Below are 17,890 nucleotides of genomic sequence, written 5' to 3'. Positions count from 1 at the left end.
TCCGGCACGGCACGGAGGCGCCGGGGCGGGATGGGTCGTTCCCCCCCCTGCCCCGGCTCGGCGTTGCAAATCTCCTCGAGGGGAAGCGAAACCCCCCCCCCCTCGAACCCGGGCTGATTCACCCCCCAAAAGTTATCCTTGCCGCTCTCACCGGGGCGATTTGACGCCTCCAGGTCGCGGCGGAGCTCGCCGGGGCGGCTCCTTCGCCTAGAGGTTGAGCTTCATGGCCAAGATGGCGGCGTAGGTGTCATGGCTGAGGGGCACGTAGGACTTCTGCTTGTCGTCGCGGAAGTAGAGGGGGTCTGGGATGACGTTGGGGTCAAAGCCTTCCTTGACGAGGTTGCTTTTGCGCTGCTTGAAGGTCCCCGTGATCTCCAGGGCGGCCTGTGGAGGTGGATGATGTCATTGGAATGGGGTAGGGGACACAGCCGTGTGGTGGTGTTGGCGTGGGGGTGGCCATGGCTGGTGATGGGAAAGGTGGGGCCTTGATGCCATCGAGGTTGACCAACGTCATTAAAGTTGACCAACGCCATTCATGGAGAAGGTTGACCCAATGCCGTCATGGTTGACCCAACGCCATCATGGTTGACCCATGGAGAGGGTTGAACTGACACCATCAAGGCTGACCAACATCATCATGGTTGACCCACGCCATCATGGAGAAGGTTGAACTGACACCATCAAGGTTGACCCACACCATCATTGTTGACCAACACCATCATGGAGAAGGTTGAACCAACACCATCAAGGCTGACCCAACGCCATCATGGTTAACCCACACCATCATGGAGAAGATTGAACCAACACCATGAAGGCTGACCAACGCCATCATGGAGAAGGTAGACCCACGCCATCAAGGTAGACCCACGCCATCAAAGTAGACCTACGCCATCAAGGTTGATCCACGCCATCATGGAGAAGGTTGAACTGACACCATTAAGGTTGACCCAACACCATCAAGGTTGACCCATGCCATCATGGTTGACCAACACCATCATGGAGAAGGTTGACCCGACACCATCATGGTTGACCCGACACCATCATGGTTGACCAACACCATCAAGGTGGACCCAACACCATCAAGGTGGACCCACACCATCATGGAGAAGGTGGACCCAACACCATCATGGTTGACCCAACACCATCATGGTTGACCCAACACCATCATGGTTGACCAACACCATCATGGTTGACCAACACCATCAAGGAGAAGGTGGACCCAACACCATCAAGGTGGACCCATACCATCATGGAGAAGCTGGACCCAACACCATCAAGGTTGACCCAACACCATCATGGAGAAGGTTGACCCAACACCATCAAGGTGGACCCAACACCATCAAGGTGGACCAACAGCCACCGTCACCAATAGCCGCTGGGCGCCGGCGCTGCCGAATCGCCCTTGGGACGTCCCCTGCCCCACCCCCGCCCCCCGGGCGCAGCCGGGGACCGCTGACCTGGATCCGTATGAAGCGCGGCGCGGCGTAGCCGGGCAGCTTGTCCGCGGTGAAGGCGTAGAGGTTCTCCCCCTCGAAGGTCGCCCCGGCCTTCAGGCAGATGGCCGCCATGCCGCACCTCCCCTCGCACCCTGCCAACGGCGCCGGAAGGTTATTTTGGGGGCGACCGAGTCGTCTCGGTGGCCACTTGGACCATTTGGGGGGCCCGTTGCGTGCCCGACGCGGTGTTGGGCGCTTACTCGGGGGGGGTTATGTGTCCCACTTGGTGGCCACCAGGACCGTGGCACGTCCACCACGCTGGGTGCTTATTTTGGGTGAACGTTGCCCATTTTCATCTCTTTTGTGGCCACTTGGACCACGGGGTGTGGCCAAAGCAGCAACTGGCGCTTACTTTGGGCAACTGGATCCCTTTTGCTCTTTCTGGTGGCCGCTTGGACCACCGTGGAGACGCGTCAGTTGCCCAGAACACGCCCTCCCCCCCCCCCCCCCCCCCCCCGCCAGAGGCTTCTTTTGGGCAACCGAGTCCCACTGGACTTGGTGGCTCCTTGGGCCATCGCAGGAGTAGGTCGCGTGCCCAAGACGCTTGGTTTGGGCAACCAAATCCCACCGTCCAGGTGGCCACTCGGACCTTTAGGGGAGCCCGCTGTGTGCCAAAGCCATGCCAGAAGCTTATTTTGGGCCACCAAGTCCTACTTTAGCCCTCTTGGTGGCCAGCTGGACCACTATGCGGCCACGTTAGTTGCCCCAGACACCACCAGATGCTTCTTTTGGGCAACCCAGCCCCGTTTTGCTCTTCTCGGTGCTCAGTTGGACCACGGTGGCAGTAGTCACGAGCCCAAAACGATACCAAGACTCTTATTTTGGGTCAAAGCGGGCGGATGGTTGGACTAGGTGGTCATTGTGGGTCCATGGATTCTCCTTGAGGCTTCTCGGTGGCCGCTCGGACCATTTGGGGACACGTGACATGGTTGAAACATCAGATTTGGGTTGACTCACCCCCCGCTCCGGTACTTACCCGGCACGGCCACTCCGTAGACGTTGACCTCCTGGATGAAGTCCACCATGGCAAGAGTGGCCTCCACCTCCGTGGTGGCCACGTTCTCACCTTTCCAACTAGGGAAGAGAAGGGATGAAGCCACGAGGGGGGGACATTTTTGGGGCTGGAAGGGGGAAATTTGGACCTTGCCCACGCCCGACGCGGGCCCGAGAGCGGCGGAGTTACCGGAAAGTGTCTCCCACTCGGTCCTGGAAGTAGATGAACTTCTCGTGGTCCATCATCAGGAGGTCGCCGCTGTTGAAGAAGGCGTCGCCTTGGACCAAGACGTCCCTCAAGACTTTCCTCTCCGTCTTCTGCGACTCGCCGGCGTAGCCGTGGAAGGGCGTGTGCTTGGTGATTTTGATGACCAGCAGCCCCGTCTCGCCTTCGGCCAAGGGGAAGAGGAAGGTGGGAGGCCGGTCGGCAACTGCCGCGGCGCTGGGGAACGTCCCCACCGCCATGACGGTTCTTTTTGAAAGGGGGGGGGGGGGGGGGCGGCTCCTGGTGGCTTCCAGCCACCAAGATGAGGATGCTGAGGACCATGAGGTGGCTTTGATGGAGCTCCACCCTTCGGTTCCTCCTGGTTTTCTTCCCCAAAAAGGCCCTCGTGAGGTTCACCTCTTCTTACCGGGCCGGACGCGGATGCAGAGACCTCGCTCGTCGCGTACGGGTTGGTCCTCCTCCACGTTGTACTTGATGAGCTCAAAGGGAGCGAAAGCCTGGAGGGCAGAAGAGGGACAAGGAGAGAAACCGGTGGGTGGAAGAGGAAAGAGGAGACTTTTCTGCCAGGGCCAGGTCCGATCTTCTCTTGTTGTGACCCACGGAAGGCCGTGGAAGAGCGTGGAAGGCCGTGGGAGGCTGTGGAAGAGCGTGGAAGGCCGTGGAAGAGTGTGGAAGGCCGTGGAAGAGTGTGGAAGGCCGTGGAAGAGCATGGAAGGCCGTGGAATAGTGTGGAAGGCCGTGGAAGGCTGTGGAAGAGCGTGGAAAACTGTGGGAGGCCGTGGAAGGCCGTGGAAGAACATGGAAGGCCGTGGAAGAGCGTGGAAGGCCGTGGAAGAGCGTGGAAGGCCGTGGGAGGCCGTGGAAAACTGTGGAAGGCCATGGAAGAGCGTGGAAGGCCATGGAAGAGCGTGGAAGAGCGTGGAAGGCCGTGGAAGAGCGTGGAAGGCCGTGGAAGGCCATGGAAGGCCGTGGAAGAGCGTGGAAGAGCGTGGAAGGCCGTGGAAGAGCGTGGAAGGCCATGGAAGAGCATGGAAGGCCATGGAAGGCCGTGGAAGAGCGTGGAAGGCCGTGGAAGAGCGTGGAAGGCCATGGAAGAGCATGGAAGGCCGTGGAAGAGCATGGAAGGCCGTGGAAGGCCGTGGAAAACTGTGGAAGGCCATGGAAGAGCATGGAAGGCCGTGGGAGGCCGTGGAAAACTGTGGAAGGCCGTGGAAGAGCATGGAAGGCCGTGGAAGAGCGTGGAAGGCCGTGGAAGAGCGTGGAAGGCCGTGGAAGAGCGTGGAAGGCCGTGGAAGGATGTGGAAGAGCGTGGAAGAGCGTGGAAGGCCATGGAAGGCTGTGGAAAACTGTGAAAGGCCGTGGGAGGCCATGGAAGGCCGTGGAAGGCTGTGGAAGAGCGTGGAAGAGAGTGGAAGGCCGTGGAAGAGCATGGAAGGACATGGAAGGCCGTGGAAGAGCGTGGAAGGCCGTGGAAGGCCGTGGAAGAGCATGGAAGGCCGTGGAAGGCCGTGGAAGAGATTGGAAGAGCGTGGAAGAGCGTGGAAAGCCGTGGAAGAGATTGGAAGAGCATGGAAGGCCGTGGAAGGCCGTGGAAGAGATTGGAAGAGCATGGAAGGCTGTGGAAGAGATTGGAAGAGCATGGAAGGCTGTGGAAGGCCGTGGAAGAGCATGGAAGGCCGTGGAAGGATGTGGAAGAGCGTGGAAGAGCGTGGGAGGCCGCGGAAGAGCGTGGGAGGCCGCGGAAGAGCGTGGAAGAGCATGGAAGGCCGGAGAAAACTGTGGAAGGCCGTGGGAGGCCATGGAAAACTGTGGAAGGCCGTGGAAGAGCATGGAAGGCCATGGAAGAGCATGGAAAGCCGTGGAAAGCCGTGGAAAACCGTGGAAGGCCGTGGAAGGCCGTGGAAGAGCATGGAAGGCCGTGGAAGATCGTGGAAGGCCGTGGAAGGCCATGGAAGACCATGGAAGATTGTGGAAGGCCGTGGAAGAGCATCGAAGGCCGTGGAAGACCGTGGAAGGCGGTGGAAGACCGTGGAAGGCCGTGGAAGAGCATGGAAGACCGTGGAAGATCGTGGAAGGCCGTGGAAGATCGTGGAAGGCCGTGGAAGAGCGTGGAAGGCTGTGGAAGAGCGTGGAAGGCCGTGGAAAGCCGTGGAAGAGATTGGAAGAGCGTGGAAGGCCGTGGAAGAGCATGGAAGGCCGTGGAAGGATGTGGAAGAGCGTGGAAGAGCGTGGGAGGCCGCGGAAGAGCGTGGGAGGCCGCAACGTTGGCCAACGGTGCCGAGGGCGGGGCCTCCTTTTGGATGTGAAAAGGGGGATTTTTGGGGGGGGGGAACCCTGCTTTTGTATCCACCCAACCTCCTGGGTTGACCCAGGGAGGTGACCATGAAGGGGTGGGGGTTATCCCGAAGACCCCACCCCCAACGCGGACTCTTGATCTCAACCCAACTTGAGGCGCGGTATCGGGCTCTTCCCCCCGCCCCCCTCCACCGTCGCCCCCGGCGGCTCACCCGGAGGAAGACGTTGGCTCTCCCCACCGCCCCGATCTTGCCTGTGTAGTTGACGAAGCCGGCGTTGCCCTCGGTGGCCCCGTAGAACTCCCAGATGGCCACGGGCCCGAAGCGCCGCAGAAACTCCTGCCACACCTCCCCCCGCAGCCCGTTGCCCAACGCCGCCCGCACCCCGTGCTCCCGGTCGTCGGCGCGCTGTGGAGGGGACACACGCATCGTCGGGGGGGGTTGTGCCCCACGGCATCGCCCCTTTCCCCCCCCCCCCCCCTCCCCCAACCCTCTCCCCAGGGTGGGGGTTCAACCTTGGGGGTGTTGCAGAGGTAGCGCATGAGCTCGCCCACGTACTGGATGACGGTGACGTCGTAGCGGCGACAGTCGTCCCAGAACTGGGAGGCGGAGAATTTGGCCCGGAGGACGCAGGTGGCTCCTGGGGACACACGTGGTGGGGTGACGGTGACCTTCTCCCCTCCCCCTTTCCTCCCCCCATCCCCACCCCTTTTCTCCACCCTTTCCTTCTCCCTGAGGATCTGATGGAAAAGAAATCTTGAGCCAAGGCGTCTGGTCATCTCCTTAAACCAGCCGTGGCCGGAAAACATCTCTCCACCCATCGGCCAAGGCCACCCAGCTCCAGGAAACATCCACCTCCAGAAAGTATCCGTCCGTCCATCATCCATGGCCAGCCGTCATCCAGCTCCATCAAACCTCCGTCCGTTCCCTCACCCATCTCTGGACACGGCTCCCTCTTCTCCTTTCTTCCTCTTCGCTCTCCCCAGACCTTTCTCCATCCCCCCATCCATCTGTCCGTCCTTCTGACCGTCCATCCCTCCGTCCATCCGTCCATCCCTCCATCCATCTGTCCGTCCTTCTGACCATCCATCCCTCCCTCCATCCCTCCCTCCATCCCTCCCTCCCTCCATCCATCTGTCCATCCACCCATCCGTCTGACCATCCATCCATCCTTCCATCCGTGTGTCCATCCCTCCATCCATCTGTCCATCCATCCATCTGACCGTCCATCCATCCATCTGACCGTCCATCCCTCCATCCATCCCTCCATCCCTCCCTTCTTCCATCCCTCTGTCCCTCCATCCCTCCATCCATCCATCCGTCCATCCATCCCTCCCTCCATCCCTCCATCCCTCCATCCCTCCATCCATCCATCCCTCCATCCCTCCCTTCTTCCATCCCTCCATCCCTCCCTTCTTCCATCCCTCTGTCCCTCCATCCCTCCATCCATCCATCCGTCCATCCATCCCTCCCTCCCTCCATCCATCCATCCGTCCCTCCCTCCATCCATCCGTCCATCCATCCCTCCCTCCCTCCATCCATCCGTCCATCCATCCCTCCATCCATCCCTCCCTCCATCCATCCCTCCATCCCTCCCTTCATCCATCCCTCTGTCCCTCCATCCCTCCCTCCATCCATCCGTCCATCCATCCCTCCCTCCCTCCCTCCATCCATCCGTCCATCCATCCATCCCTCCACCCCTCCCTCCATGACCACCCCTGCGCTGCCGGGGCCACGTGGGACACGGCGGGGTGGGGGGGATGGGCTACGTACCAACCTCGAAGCACCCTCCCAGCCCGATGAGGAGCCCGGCCGAGTGGTAGAGCGGCAGCGTCGTGTAGATGACGTCATCGGGCCGCAGGCCGCAGACCCGGCCCAGGCTGGCCACCTGCATCAGCTTCATCTCCGTGATCACCGCCGCCTTGGGCAGCCCTGGAGGGTGGGGTGGGGTGGGGTGGGAAATGGCCTCCTGGGAGCTCCTCGGGTGGGATGGGAGGTCCTAGGGGGGGCGGTGAGGGGTGGGATGGGAGGACAAACCCCTCTGGGTGGTGGGACACCCCCTTGGGGGTCTCCAGACCTTGATGGAAGGAGCCGTGAGGAACCTCACCCTGGGGTGGGGTGGGAAATGGCCTCCTGGGAGGTTCTTGGAGGTCCTAGGGGGGGTGGTGAGGGGTGGGATGGGAGGAGGAACCCCTCTGGGTGGTGGGACACCACCTTGGAGGTATCCAGACGTTGATGGAAGGAGCCATGAGGAACCTCACCCTGGGGTGGGGTCTGCTTTGGGGTCAGGGTGGGGTGAGATATGTCCTCCTTGGAGGTCCTCGGGTGGGATGGGAGGTCCTGGGGGGGGCGGTGAGGGGTGGGATGGGAGGAGAAACCCCTCTGGGTGGTGGGACACCCCCTTGGAGGTCTCCAGATCTTGTTGGAAGGAGCCGGGAGGAACCTCACCCTGGGGTGGGGTGGGAAATGTCCTCCTTGGAGGTTCTTGGGTGGGATGGGAGGTCCTGGGGGGGGCGGTGAGGGGTGGGATGGGAGGAGAAACCCCTCTGGGTGGTGGGACACCCCCTTGGGGATCTCCAGACCTTGATGGAAGGAGCCGTGAGGAACCTCACCCTGGGATGGGGTGGGAAATGTCCTCCTGGGAGGTTCTTGGAGGTCCTAGGGGGGGTGGTGAGGGGTGGGATGGGAGGAGGAACCCCTCTGGGTGGTGGGACACCACCTTGGAGGTATCCAGACGTTGATGGAAGGAGCCATGAGGAACCTCACCCTGGGGTGGGGTCTGCTTTGGGGTCAGGGTGGGGTGAGATATGTCCTCCTTGGAGGTCCTCGGGTGGGATGGGAGGTCCTGGGGGGGGCGGTGAGGGGTGGGATGGGAGGAGAAACCCCTCTGGGTGGTGGGACACCCCCTTGGAGGTATCCAGACGTTGATGGAAGGAGCCATGAGGAACCTCACCCTGGGATGGGGTGGGATATGTCCTCCTGGGAGGTTCTTGGGTGGGATGGGAGGTCCTGGGGGGGGGCGGTGAGGGGTGGGATGGGAGGAGAAACCCCTCTGGGTGGTGGGACACCCCCTTGGAGGTCTCCAGATCTTGTTAGAAGGAGCCGGGAGGAACCTCACCCTGGGGTGGGGTGGGAAATGTCCTCCTGGGAGGTTCTTGGAGGTCCTAGGGGGGGTGATGAGGGGTAGGATGGGAGGAGGAACCCCTCTGGGTGGTGGGACACCCCCTTGGAGGTCTCCAGACGTTGATGGAAGGAGCCGTGAGGAACCTCACCGAGGGGTGGGGTGGGATATGTCCTCCTTGGAGGTTCTTGGGTGGGATGGGAGGTCCTGGGGGGGGGGCAGTGAGGGGTGGGATGGGAGGAGGAACCCCTCTGGGTGGTGGGACACCCCCCTGGAGGTCTCCAGACGTTGATGGAAGGAGCCGTGAGGAACCTCACCCTGGGATGGGGTGGGATATGTCCTCCTGGGAGGTTCTTGGGTGGGATGGGAGGTCCTAGGGGGGGCGGTGAGGGGTGGGATGGGAGGAGAAACCCCTCTGGGTGGTGGGACACCCCCTTGGAGGTCTCCAGGGGGACCACCTCGCCCCCCTCACCCCCCCTCCAGAACCTCACCGGTGGTGCCGGAGGTGTAGATGTAGATGGCCTTGGAGTTGCCGGTGATGCCGGCGCGGTGGTGGGCCGGCAGGGGCTCGTCGGAGGTGGCCTCGATGGCCGGCAGCAGCGCCTCGACCCCCGGCGTGGGCGACGTGGAGCTCAGGTAGAAGACGCCGATGCCGTCGCGCTGGAGATCCGGCAGGACCTCCTCCACGGCGGCCTGGAGCTCTGGGGACGGGGGGACAGGGGGACGTGGTCACCCGGTGAGGGTGGGGGTCCTCGGATGGGTGAGTGTCCAAGTGGGGAAGCCAAAACGGCAAGGAGGGGCCCCCAAAGGACCCCCAGGTGGGCACCCTGGTCAGGTGGGTGCTCCAAGGGTGCCAGGTGGGCACCCAAGGGATGGGATGGGGACCCCAGCCCCCCAAAATGAGCACCCAAAGGACACCCAGGACCTCAGGCATCATGGATGGTTCTCCAAGGGTGCCAGGTGGGCACCCAAGGGATGGGGTGGGGACCCCAGCCCCCCAAAACGGGCCCCCAAAGGACCCCCAAGTGGGCACCCTGGTGAGGTGGGTTCTCCAAGGGTGCCAGGTGGGCACCCAAGGGATGGGGTGGGGACCCCAGCCCCCCAAAACAGGCACCCAAATGACCCCCAAGTGGGCACCCTGGTGAGGTGGGTGCTCCAAGGGTGCCAGGTGGGCACCCAAGGGATGGGGTGGGGACCCCAGCCCCCCCAAATGAGCACCCAAAGGACCCCCCAGGACCTCAGGCGTCATGGATGGGTTCTCCAAGAGTGCCAGGTGGGCACCCAAGGGATGGGGTGAGGACCCCAGCCCCCCCCAAAACGGGCCCCCAAAGGACCCCCAAGTGGGCACCACGGTGAGGTGGGTGCTCCAAGGGTCCCAGGTGGGCACCCAAGGGATGGGGTGGGGACCCCAGCCCCCCCAAATGGGCCCCCAAAGGACCCCCAGGTGGGCACCCTGGTCAGGTGGGTGCTCCAAGGGTCCCAGGTGGGCACCCAAAGGATGGGGTGGGGACCCCAGCCCCCCCAAACGAGCACCCAAAGGACCCCCCAGGACCTCAGGCGTCATGGATGGGTGCCCCAAAGATCCCAGGTGGGCACCCAAGGGATGGGGTGGGGACCCCAGCCCCCCAAAACAGGCACCCAAAGGACCCCCAAGTGGGCACCCTGGTGAGGTGGGTGCTCCAAGGGTGCCAGGTGGGCACCCAAGGGATGGGGTGGGGACCCCAGCCCCCCAAAATGAGCACCCAAAGGACCCCCAGGACCTCAGGCGTCATGGATGGGTGCCCCAAAGATCCCAGGTGGGCACCCAAGGGATGGGGTGGGGACCCCAGCCCCCCCAAAACAAGCACCCAAAGGACCCCCCAGGACCTCAGGCATCATGGATGGGTTCTCCAAGGGTGCCAGGTGGGCACCCAAGGGATGGGGTGGGGACCCCAGCCCCCCAAAACGGGCCCCCAAAGGACCCCCAGGTGGGCACCCTGGTGAGGTGGGTGCTCCAAGGGTGCCAGGTGGGCACCCAAGGGATGGGGTGGGGACCCCAGCCCCCCCAAACGGGCTCCCAAAGGACCCCCAAGTGGGCACCATGGTGAGGTGGGTTCTCCAAGGGTCCCAGGTGGGCACCCAAGGGATGGGGTGGGGACCCCAGCCCCCCAAAACGGGCCCCCAAAGGACCCCCAAGTGGGCGCCAGGGACACCCCAACCTGTGGGTACCCTGGGGGGCGCCCCGAGCCCCCCTAAAGCGGCACCTGGAGCAGCCCCTCAGGGCGCCCCAATCCCATGGGTGCCCCCAGCACCCCGAGGGGCACCCTGAGCCCCCCCCCCCCCCCCCCCGAAGCTCCCCCCTCCGTTTTTTCCCTCTTTCCCCCCAAAACGTGACATAAACCGAAAATAAAAAGGGAACTTTGGCCCCGGGCGGGGGCGGGTGATGATTAACCCGTGGCCTTGGCGTGACCCTGGCGTGACCGGCTCACCGGGGCGTGGGCACGCGTGCACAGGCGCTGACACGTGTGTAGACTCATGCACAGGTGCTGACACACGTGCACAGGCGCTGACACACGTGCAGACTCATGCACGAGCACTGACACGCGTGCACAGGCGCTGACACGCATGTAGACTCATGCACAGGCGCTGACATGTGTGCACAGGCACTGACACACGTGCAGACTCATGCACGAGCACTGACATGCATGTAGACTCATGCACAGGTGCTGACACACGTGTAGACTCATGCACAGGTGCTGACACACGTGCACAGGCACTGACACACGTGTAGACTCATGCACAGGTGCTGACACACGTGCAGAGGCACTGACACACGTGTAGACTCATGCACGAGCACTAACACACGTGTAGACACATGCACGAGCACTGACACGCATGTAGACTCATGCACAGGCGCTGACACACGTGCAGACACATGCACGAGCACTGACACACGTGTAGACTCATGCACGAGCACTGACATGCGTGCACAGGCGCTGACACGCATGTAGACTCATGCACAGGCGCTGACATGTGTGCACAGGCACTGACATGCGTGCACACATGCACAGGCGCTGACACACGTGCAGACTCATGCACGAGCACTGACACACGTGTAGACTCATGCACAGGTGCTGACACACGTGCACAGGCACTGACACACGTGCACAGGCACTGACACACGTGCAGACTCATGCACGAGCACTGACACGCATGTAGACTCATGCACAGGCGCTGACACACGTGTAGACACATGCACGAGCACTGACACACGTGTAGACTCATGCACGAGCACTGACACGCGTGCACAGGCGCTGACACGCATGTAGACTCATGCACAGGCGCTGACATGTGTGCACAGGCACTGACACACGTATAGACTCATGCACAGGCGCTGACACACATGTAGACTCATGCACAAGTGCTGACACACGTGCAAATCCATGCACAGGCGCTGACATGTGTGTAGACACATGCACAGGCACTGACACGTGTGCAGACTCATGCACGAGCACTGACACGTGCAGAAGCACCGACACGCGTGCAAATCCACGCACAAGCACCGACACACGTGCACAGGCACCGACACATGTGCAAATCCACACCCCGGCGCTGACACACGTGCACAGGCACTGACACGTGTGCAAATGCACACTCAGGCACTGACACTTGTGCACAGGCACTGACACACGTGCGGACACATGCACAGGCACTGACACGTGTGTAGACTCATGCACAAGCACTGACACACGTGCAAATCCACACGCGGGCGCTGACACACGTGCACAGGCACTGACACCCGTGCAAATGCACACTCAGGCACTGACACACGTGCACAGGCACTGACACACGTGCAGACACATGCACAGGCACTGACACGTGTGTAGACTCATGCACAGGCACTGACACACGTGCAAATCCATGCACGGGCACTGACACGTGTGCAGACTCACGCACGAGCACTGACACACATGCAAATCCACGCACGGGCGCTGACACACGTGCAGAAGCACCGATACACGTGCACAGGCACCGACACGCGTGCAAATCCACGCACGGGCGCTGACACACGTGCACAGGCACTGACACACGTGCAGAAGCGCCGACACACGTGCAAATCCATGCACGGGCACTGACACACGTGCAGAAGCACTGACACATGTTCAGACACATGCAAAGGCGCTGACACGTGTGTAGACTCATGCACAAGCACTGACAGGCATGCAAATCCATGCACAGGCACTGACACGCGTGCAAATCCACACCCCGGCACTGACACATGTGCACAGGCACTGACACACGTACAGACACATGCACAGGCACTGACACATGTGCAAATCCTCACACGGGCACTGACACGCATGCACAGGCACTGACACACGTGCAGACACATGCACAGGCAGTAACACGTGTGTAGACTCGTGCATGAGTACTGACACACGCGCACAGGCACTGACACACGTGCAGACACATGCACAGGCACTGACACGTGTGTAGACTCGTGCACGAGCACAGACACACGTGCAAATCCACGCACAAGCACCGACACACGTGCACAGGCACTGACATGCATGCACAGGCACCGACACGCGTGCAAATCCACACACGGGCGCTGACACGTGTGTAGACTCGTGCACGAGCACTGACAGGCGTGCAAATCCACGCACGGGCGCTGACACACGTGCACAGGCACTGACACGCGTGCAAATACACACTCAGGCACTGACACACGTGCACAGGCACTGACATGCATGCACAGGCACCGACACGCGTACAAATCCACACACGGGCGCTGACACACGTGCAGAAGCACCGACACACGCGCACAGGCGCCGACACACACGCACAGGCACCGACACACGCGCACAGGCGCCGACACACACATGCAAACCCACACCCCAGCACCGACACGCGTGCAAACCCACGCACGGGCGCTGACACACGTGCAGAAGCACCGACACACGTGCAGAAGCACCGACACACGCGCACAGGCGCCGACACACGTGCAAATCCACACCCCAGCGCCGACACACGCGCACGAGCACCGACACACGTGCAAACCCACACACGGGTGCTGACACACGTGCACAGGCACCGACACATGTGCAGAAGCACCGACACACGCGCACAGGCGCCGACACACGCGCACAGGCGCCGACACACATGCAAACCCACACCCCAGCACCGACACACGTGCAAACCCACGCACGGGCGCTGACACACATGCACAGGCACTGACACACGTGCAGAAGCGCCGACACACGCGCACGAGCACCGACACACGTGCAAACCCACACACGGGCGCTGACACACGTGCACAGGCACCGACACACGTGCACAGGCGCCGACACACACGCACAGGCGCCGACACACGTGCAAACCCACGCACGGGCGCTGACACACGTGCACAGGCACCGACACACGTGCAGAAGCGCCGACACACGCGCACGAGCACCGACATGCGTGCAAACCCACACACGGGTGCTGACACACGTGCACAGGCACTGACACACGTGCACAGGCGCCGACACACGTGCAGAAGCACCGACACACGCGCACAGGCGCCGACACACGCGTGCAAACCCACACCCCAGCACCGACACGCGTGCAAACCCACGCACGGGCGCTGACACACGTGCAGAAGCACCGACACACGCGCACGAGCACCGACACGCGTACAAACCCATGCACGGGCGCTGACACACGTGCACAGGCACCGACACACGTGCAGAAGCACCGACACACGCGCACAGGCGCCGACACACGTGCAAACCCACACCCCAGCACCGACACGCGTGCACACCCACTCCCAGGCGCCAAGGCACGGGCCGACTCCCACCCCCCACCCCTACCCCACCAGAAACCCCCCCACCCCCCCTGGCTCCTCTCTCCCCCCACCCCCCCTCCCCCCAAAGGCGGGCTCCCCTCACCGGGGCTGGCGAGGACGAGGGCGACGCCGGCGTCGGCCAGCGCGTGCCGCAGCGCCGGGCCCCGCGCGTGGCAGTTGAGGCAGGCCATGGCGCAGCCCAGCTTGGCCAGCGCTAGCCACGTCCAGACGTAGGCGGGCTCGTTGGGGAGGAAGACGCCGACGGCGGCGCCCGGCCGTAAGCCCAAGCGCCGCGAGAAGCACCGGGCGGCCCGGTTACTCCGGCGTTCCACGTCGCCGTAGGTGTAAACCTCCTCCCCGTAGCGGAGCAGGGGCCGGTGGGGCCGGCGGCGAGCGCGGGCCTGGAAGACCTCGAGGAGGGCGACGGGCGGCCGCCGCGACAGGCGCCGCCGGCATCGCGCCGCCGACGCCGCCAAAGCGCCGAAGGCCGCCAGGTCGGCCCACAAGAAGGGAAGGCGGCCCAACGCCAGCAGCCCCAGCAAAACCAGCCCCAGCGCCGCCGCCACGAGCCCCGGCGCCGGCATGGTGGCCGCCGCGGCGCTGGCGGCCAAGGTTCGCCGCGAGAGCACCTTTGCCCCGGCGGGTGTTGGCCGGCGGTGCCGGGAGGAGGGCGGTTTGGTGTCTTTCCTTCGGGGGGGGGGGGGGTGTGGTTGGAGCCGCACCGTCGTCCTCCTCCTCCTCCTCCTCCTCCTCCTCCCCACCCAGCGACGGTTGCGAAAAGGTGAAATACGCCCGGGGAGAAAAAAGAAAAACAAAAAAAGCACTTTCTCTCTCAGCGGCGTTGTGAAAAACGGGGCAAGTCAACCCGGTTTGGCGGGGCCGGCGCCGAATACGCGCCAGACACAAACCGGGAGATGAAATAGGGATCGTTTACGGCGACATTTACGGGTTCTTTGGGGTTGCTGGGGGTAAATTCAAAGCTCCGGGGGTAAATTCGAAGCTCTGGGGGTAAATTCAAAGCTCTGGGGATAAATTCGAAGCTCTGGGGATAAATTCGAAGCTCTGGGGATAAATTCGAAGCTCTGGGGATAACATGAGGTTTATCACCGATATACAACACCAACACACACCACACACACGTTACACACCAACAACACCACCAACTTTCTCAACAGATGCAAATTGGGACACAAAACAGTGATTGTTCATCTACAGCAACATTTACGGGTTCTTTTGGGTTGCTGGGGGTAAATTCAAAGCTCCGGGGATAACACGAGGTTTATCACCGATATACAACACCAACACACACCACACACACACGTTACACACCAACAACACCGCCAGCTTGCCCGACAGATGCAAATTGGGACACAAAACAGTGATTGTTCCTTTACAGCAACATTTGTGGGTTCTTTTGGGTTGCTGGGGGTAAATTCGAAGCTCTGGGGATAACACGAGGTTTATCACCGATATACAACACCAACACACACACGTTACACACCAACAACACCGCCAGCTTGCCCGACAGATGCAAATTGGGACACAAAATAGTGATTGTTCCTTTACAGCGACATTTACGGGTTCTTTTGGGTTGCTGGGGGTAAATTCAAAGCTCTGGGGATAACACGAGGTTTATCACCGATATACAACACCAACACACACCACACACACACGTTACACACCAACAACACCGCCAGCTTGCCCGACAGATGCAAATTGCGAGACAAAACAGTGATTGTTCCTTTACAGCGACATTTACGGGTTCTTTTGGGTTGCTGGGGGTAAATTCAAAGCTCCGGGGATAAATTCAAAGCTCTGGGGATAAATTCAAAGCTCCGGGGATAAATTCAAAGCTCTGGGGATAACACGAGGTTTATCACCGATATACAACACCAACACACACACGTTACACACCAACAACACCGCCAGCTTGCCCGACAGATGCAAATCGGGAGACAAAATCGTGATTGTTCATCTACAGCAACATTTACGGGATCTTTTGGGTTGCTGGGGGTAAATTCAAAGCTCTGGGGATAAATTCAAAGCTCCGGGTCTGACACGAGGTTTATCACCGATATACAACACCAACACGCACACGCCACCACCACCAACAACACCAACTTGCCCAACAGATGCAAATCGGGACACAAAACAGTGATTGTTCCTTTACAGCAACATTTACGGGTTCTTTTGGGTTGCTGGGGGTAAATTCAAAGCTCCAGGGATAAATTCAAAGCTCCAGGTCTGACACGAGGTTTATCACCGATATACAACGCCAACACACACCACACACACACGTTACACACCAACAACACCGCCAGCTTGCCCGACAGATGCGAATCGGGAGACAAAACAGTGATTGTTCATTTACAGCAACATTTGTGGGTTCTTTTGGGTTGCTGGGGGTAAATTCAAAGCTCTGGGGATAAATTCGAAGCTCTGGGGATAAATTCGAAGCTCTGGGGATAACACGAGGTTTATCACCGATATACAACACCAACACACACACGTTACACACCAACAACACCGCCAGCTTGCCCGACAGATGCGAATCGGGAGACAAAATAGTGATTGTTCATCTACAGCGACATTTACGGGATCTTTTGGGTTGCTGGGGATAAATTCAAAGCTCTGGGGATAACACGAGGTTTATCACCGATATACAACACCAACACACACACGTTACACACCAACAACACCGCCAGCTTGCCCGACAGATGCAAATTGGGACACAAAATAGTGATTGTTCCTCTACAGCAACATTTACGGGATCTTTTGGGTTGCTGGGGGTAAATTCGAAGCTCCGGGGATAACACGAGGTTTATCACCGATATACAACACCAACACGTACACGCCACCACCACCACCAACACCACCAACTTGCCCGACAGATGCAAATTGCGAGACAAAACAGTGATTGTTCCTTTACAGCAACATTTGTGGGTTCTTTTGGGTTGCTGGGGGTAAATTCAAAGCTCTGGGGGTAAATTCAAAGCTCTGGGGGTAACACGAGGTTTATCACCGATATACAACACCAACACACACACGTTACACACCAACAACACCGCCAGCTTGCCCGACAGATGCAAATCGGGAGACAAAACAGTGATTGTTCATTTACAGCGACATTTACGGGATCTTTTGGGTTGCTGGGGGTAAATTCAAAGCTCTGGGGATAAATTCAAAGCTCTGGGGATAAATTCAAAGCTCCGGGGATAAATTCAAAGCTCCGGGGATAAATTCAAAGCTCCGGGGATAACACGAGGTTTATCACCGATATACAACACCAACACACACGTAACACACCACCACCACCACCAACCAGCCTGTCTGGCCTTGACTTTCTTGGTGCTCCCATGGGGAAATCCCACCCCCCCCCGCCCCAAATCTTGCTCCCTTCCCACCTCCCTCCACCCTCTCCTCCGTCTTCTCAGCAACCGGCCGCATCTCCAGGCCTTTCCCAGCAGGACCAGCCCGACGCCGAAGCGTTTCACCCACGCCACGCCCGTCCTCCTGACAGACAAACGGGGTTTGGGTTGGGGGGTTGGGTTGGGGGTCGAGTTGGTTTGGGGTTGGGGTTTGGGGTTGGGGTTTTGGGCTGGTTTGGGGTTGGGGTTTTGGGCTGGTTTGGGGTTGGGGTTTGGGGTTGGGGTTCGGGTTGGTTTGAGTTGGTTTGGGGTTGGGGTTTTGGGCTGGTTTGGGGTTGGGGTTTGGGGTTGGTTTGGGGTTGGTTTTGGGGTTGGGGTTTTGGGTTGGTTTGGGGTTGGGGTTTTGGGCTCGTTTGGGGTTGGGGTTTGGGGTTGGTTTGGGGTTGGGGTTTGGGGTTGGTTTGGGGTTGGGGTTTGGGGTTGGGGTTTTGGGCTGGTTTGGGGTTGGGGTTTTGGGCTCGTTTGGGGTTGGGGTTTGGGGTTGGTTTGGGGTTGGGGTTTTGGGCTGATTTGGGGTTGGGGTTTG

At 60.5% G+C, this 17,890-nt stretch overlaps 1 protein-coding gene across 1 annotated transcript; it reads right to left on the bottom strand.

The window, feature by feature from the left end:
• Positions 1-207: 207 nt before the first annotated feature.
• Positions 208-17,383, bottom strand: LOC147412620 (long-chain fatty acid transport protein 2-like). Its single transcript, XM_086481166.1, has 12 exons — positions 17,341-17,383; positions 14,845-15,016; positions 14,040-14,623; positions 8,622-8,831; positions 6,783-6,941; positions 5,525-5,649; positions 5,223-5,417; positions 3,122-3,212; positions 2,680-2,878; positions 2,473-2,570; positions 1,458-1,588; positions 208-384 (listed from the first exon to the last, which is right to left on the bottom strand). The coding sequence occupies exons 1-12, from the start codon at positions 17,381-17,383 to the stop codon at positions 208-210; spliced, it is 2,184 nt and encodes a 727-aa protein (XP_086337292.1).
• Between the last annotated feature and the right edge of the window lie 507 nt (positions 17,384-17,890).

Source organism: Leptosomus discolor, unplaced genomic scaffold (genome assembly GCF_034619465.1).
Source record: "Leptosomus discolor isolate bLepDis1 unplaced genomic scaffold, bLepDis1.hap2 HAP2_SCAFFOLD_170, whole genome shotgun sequence".
NCBI classification, from domain to species: domain Eukaryota; kingdom Metazoa; phylum Chordata; class Aves; order Leptosomiformes; family Leptosomidae; genus Leptosomus; species Leptosomus discolor.
This window is presented reverse-complemented; position numbering and strand designations above follow the sequence as displayed.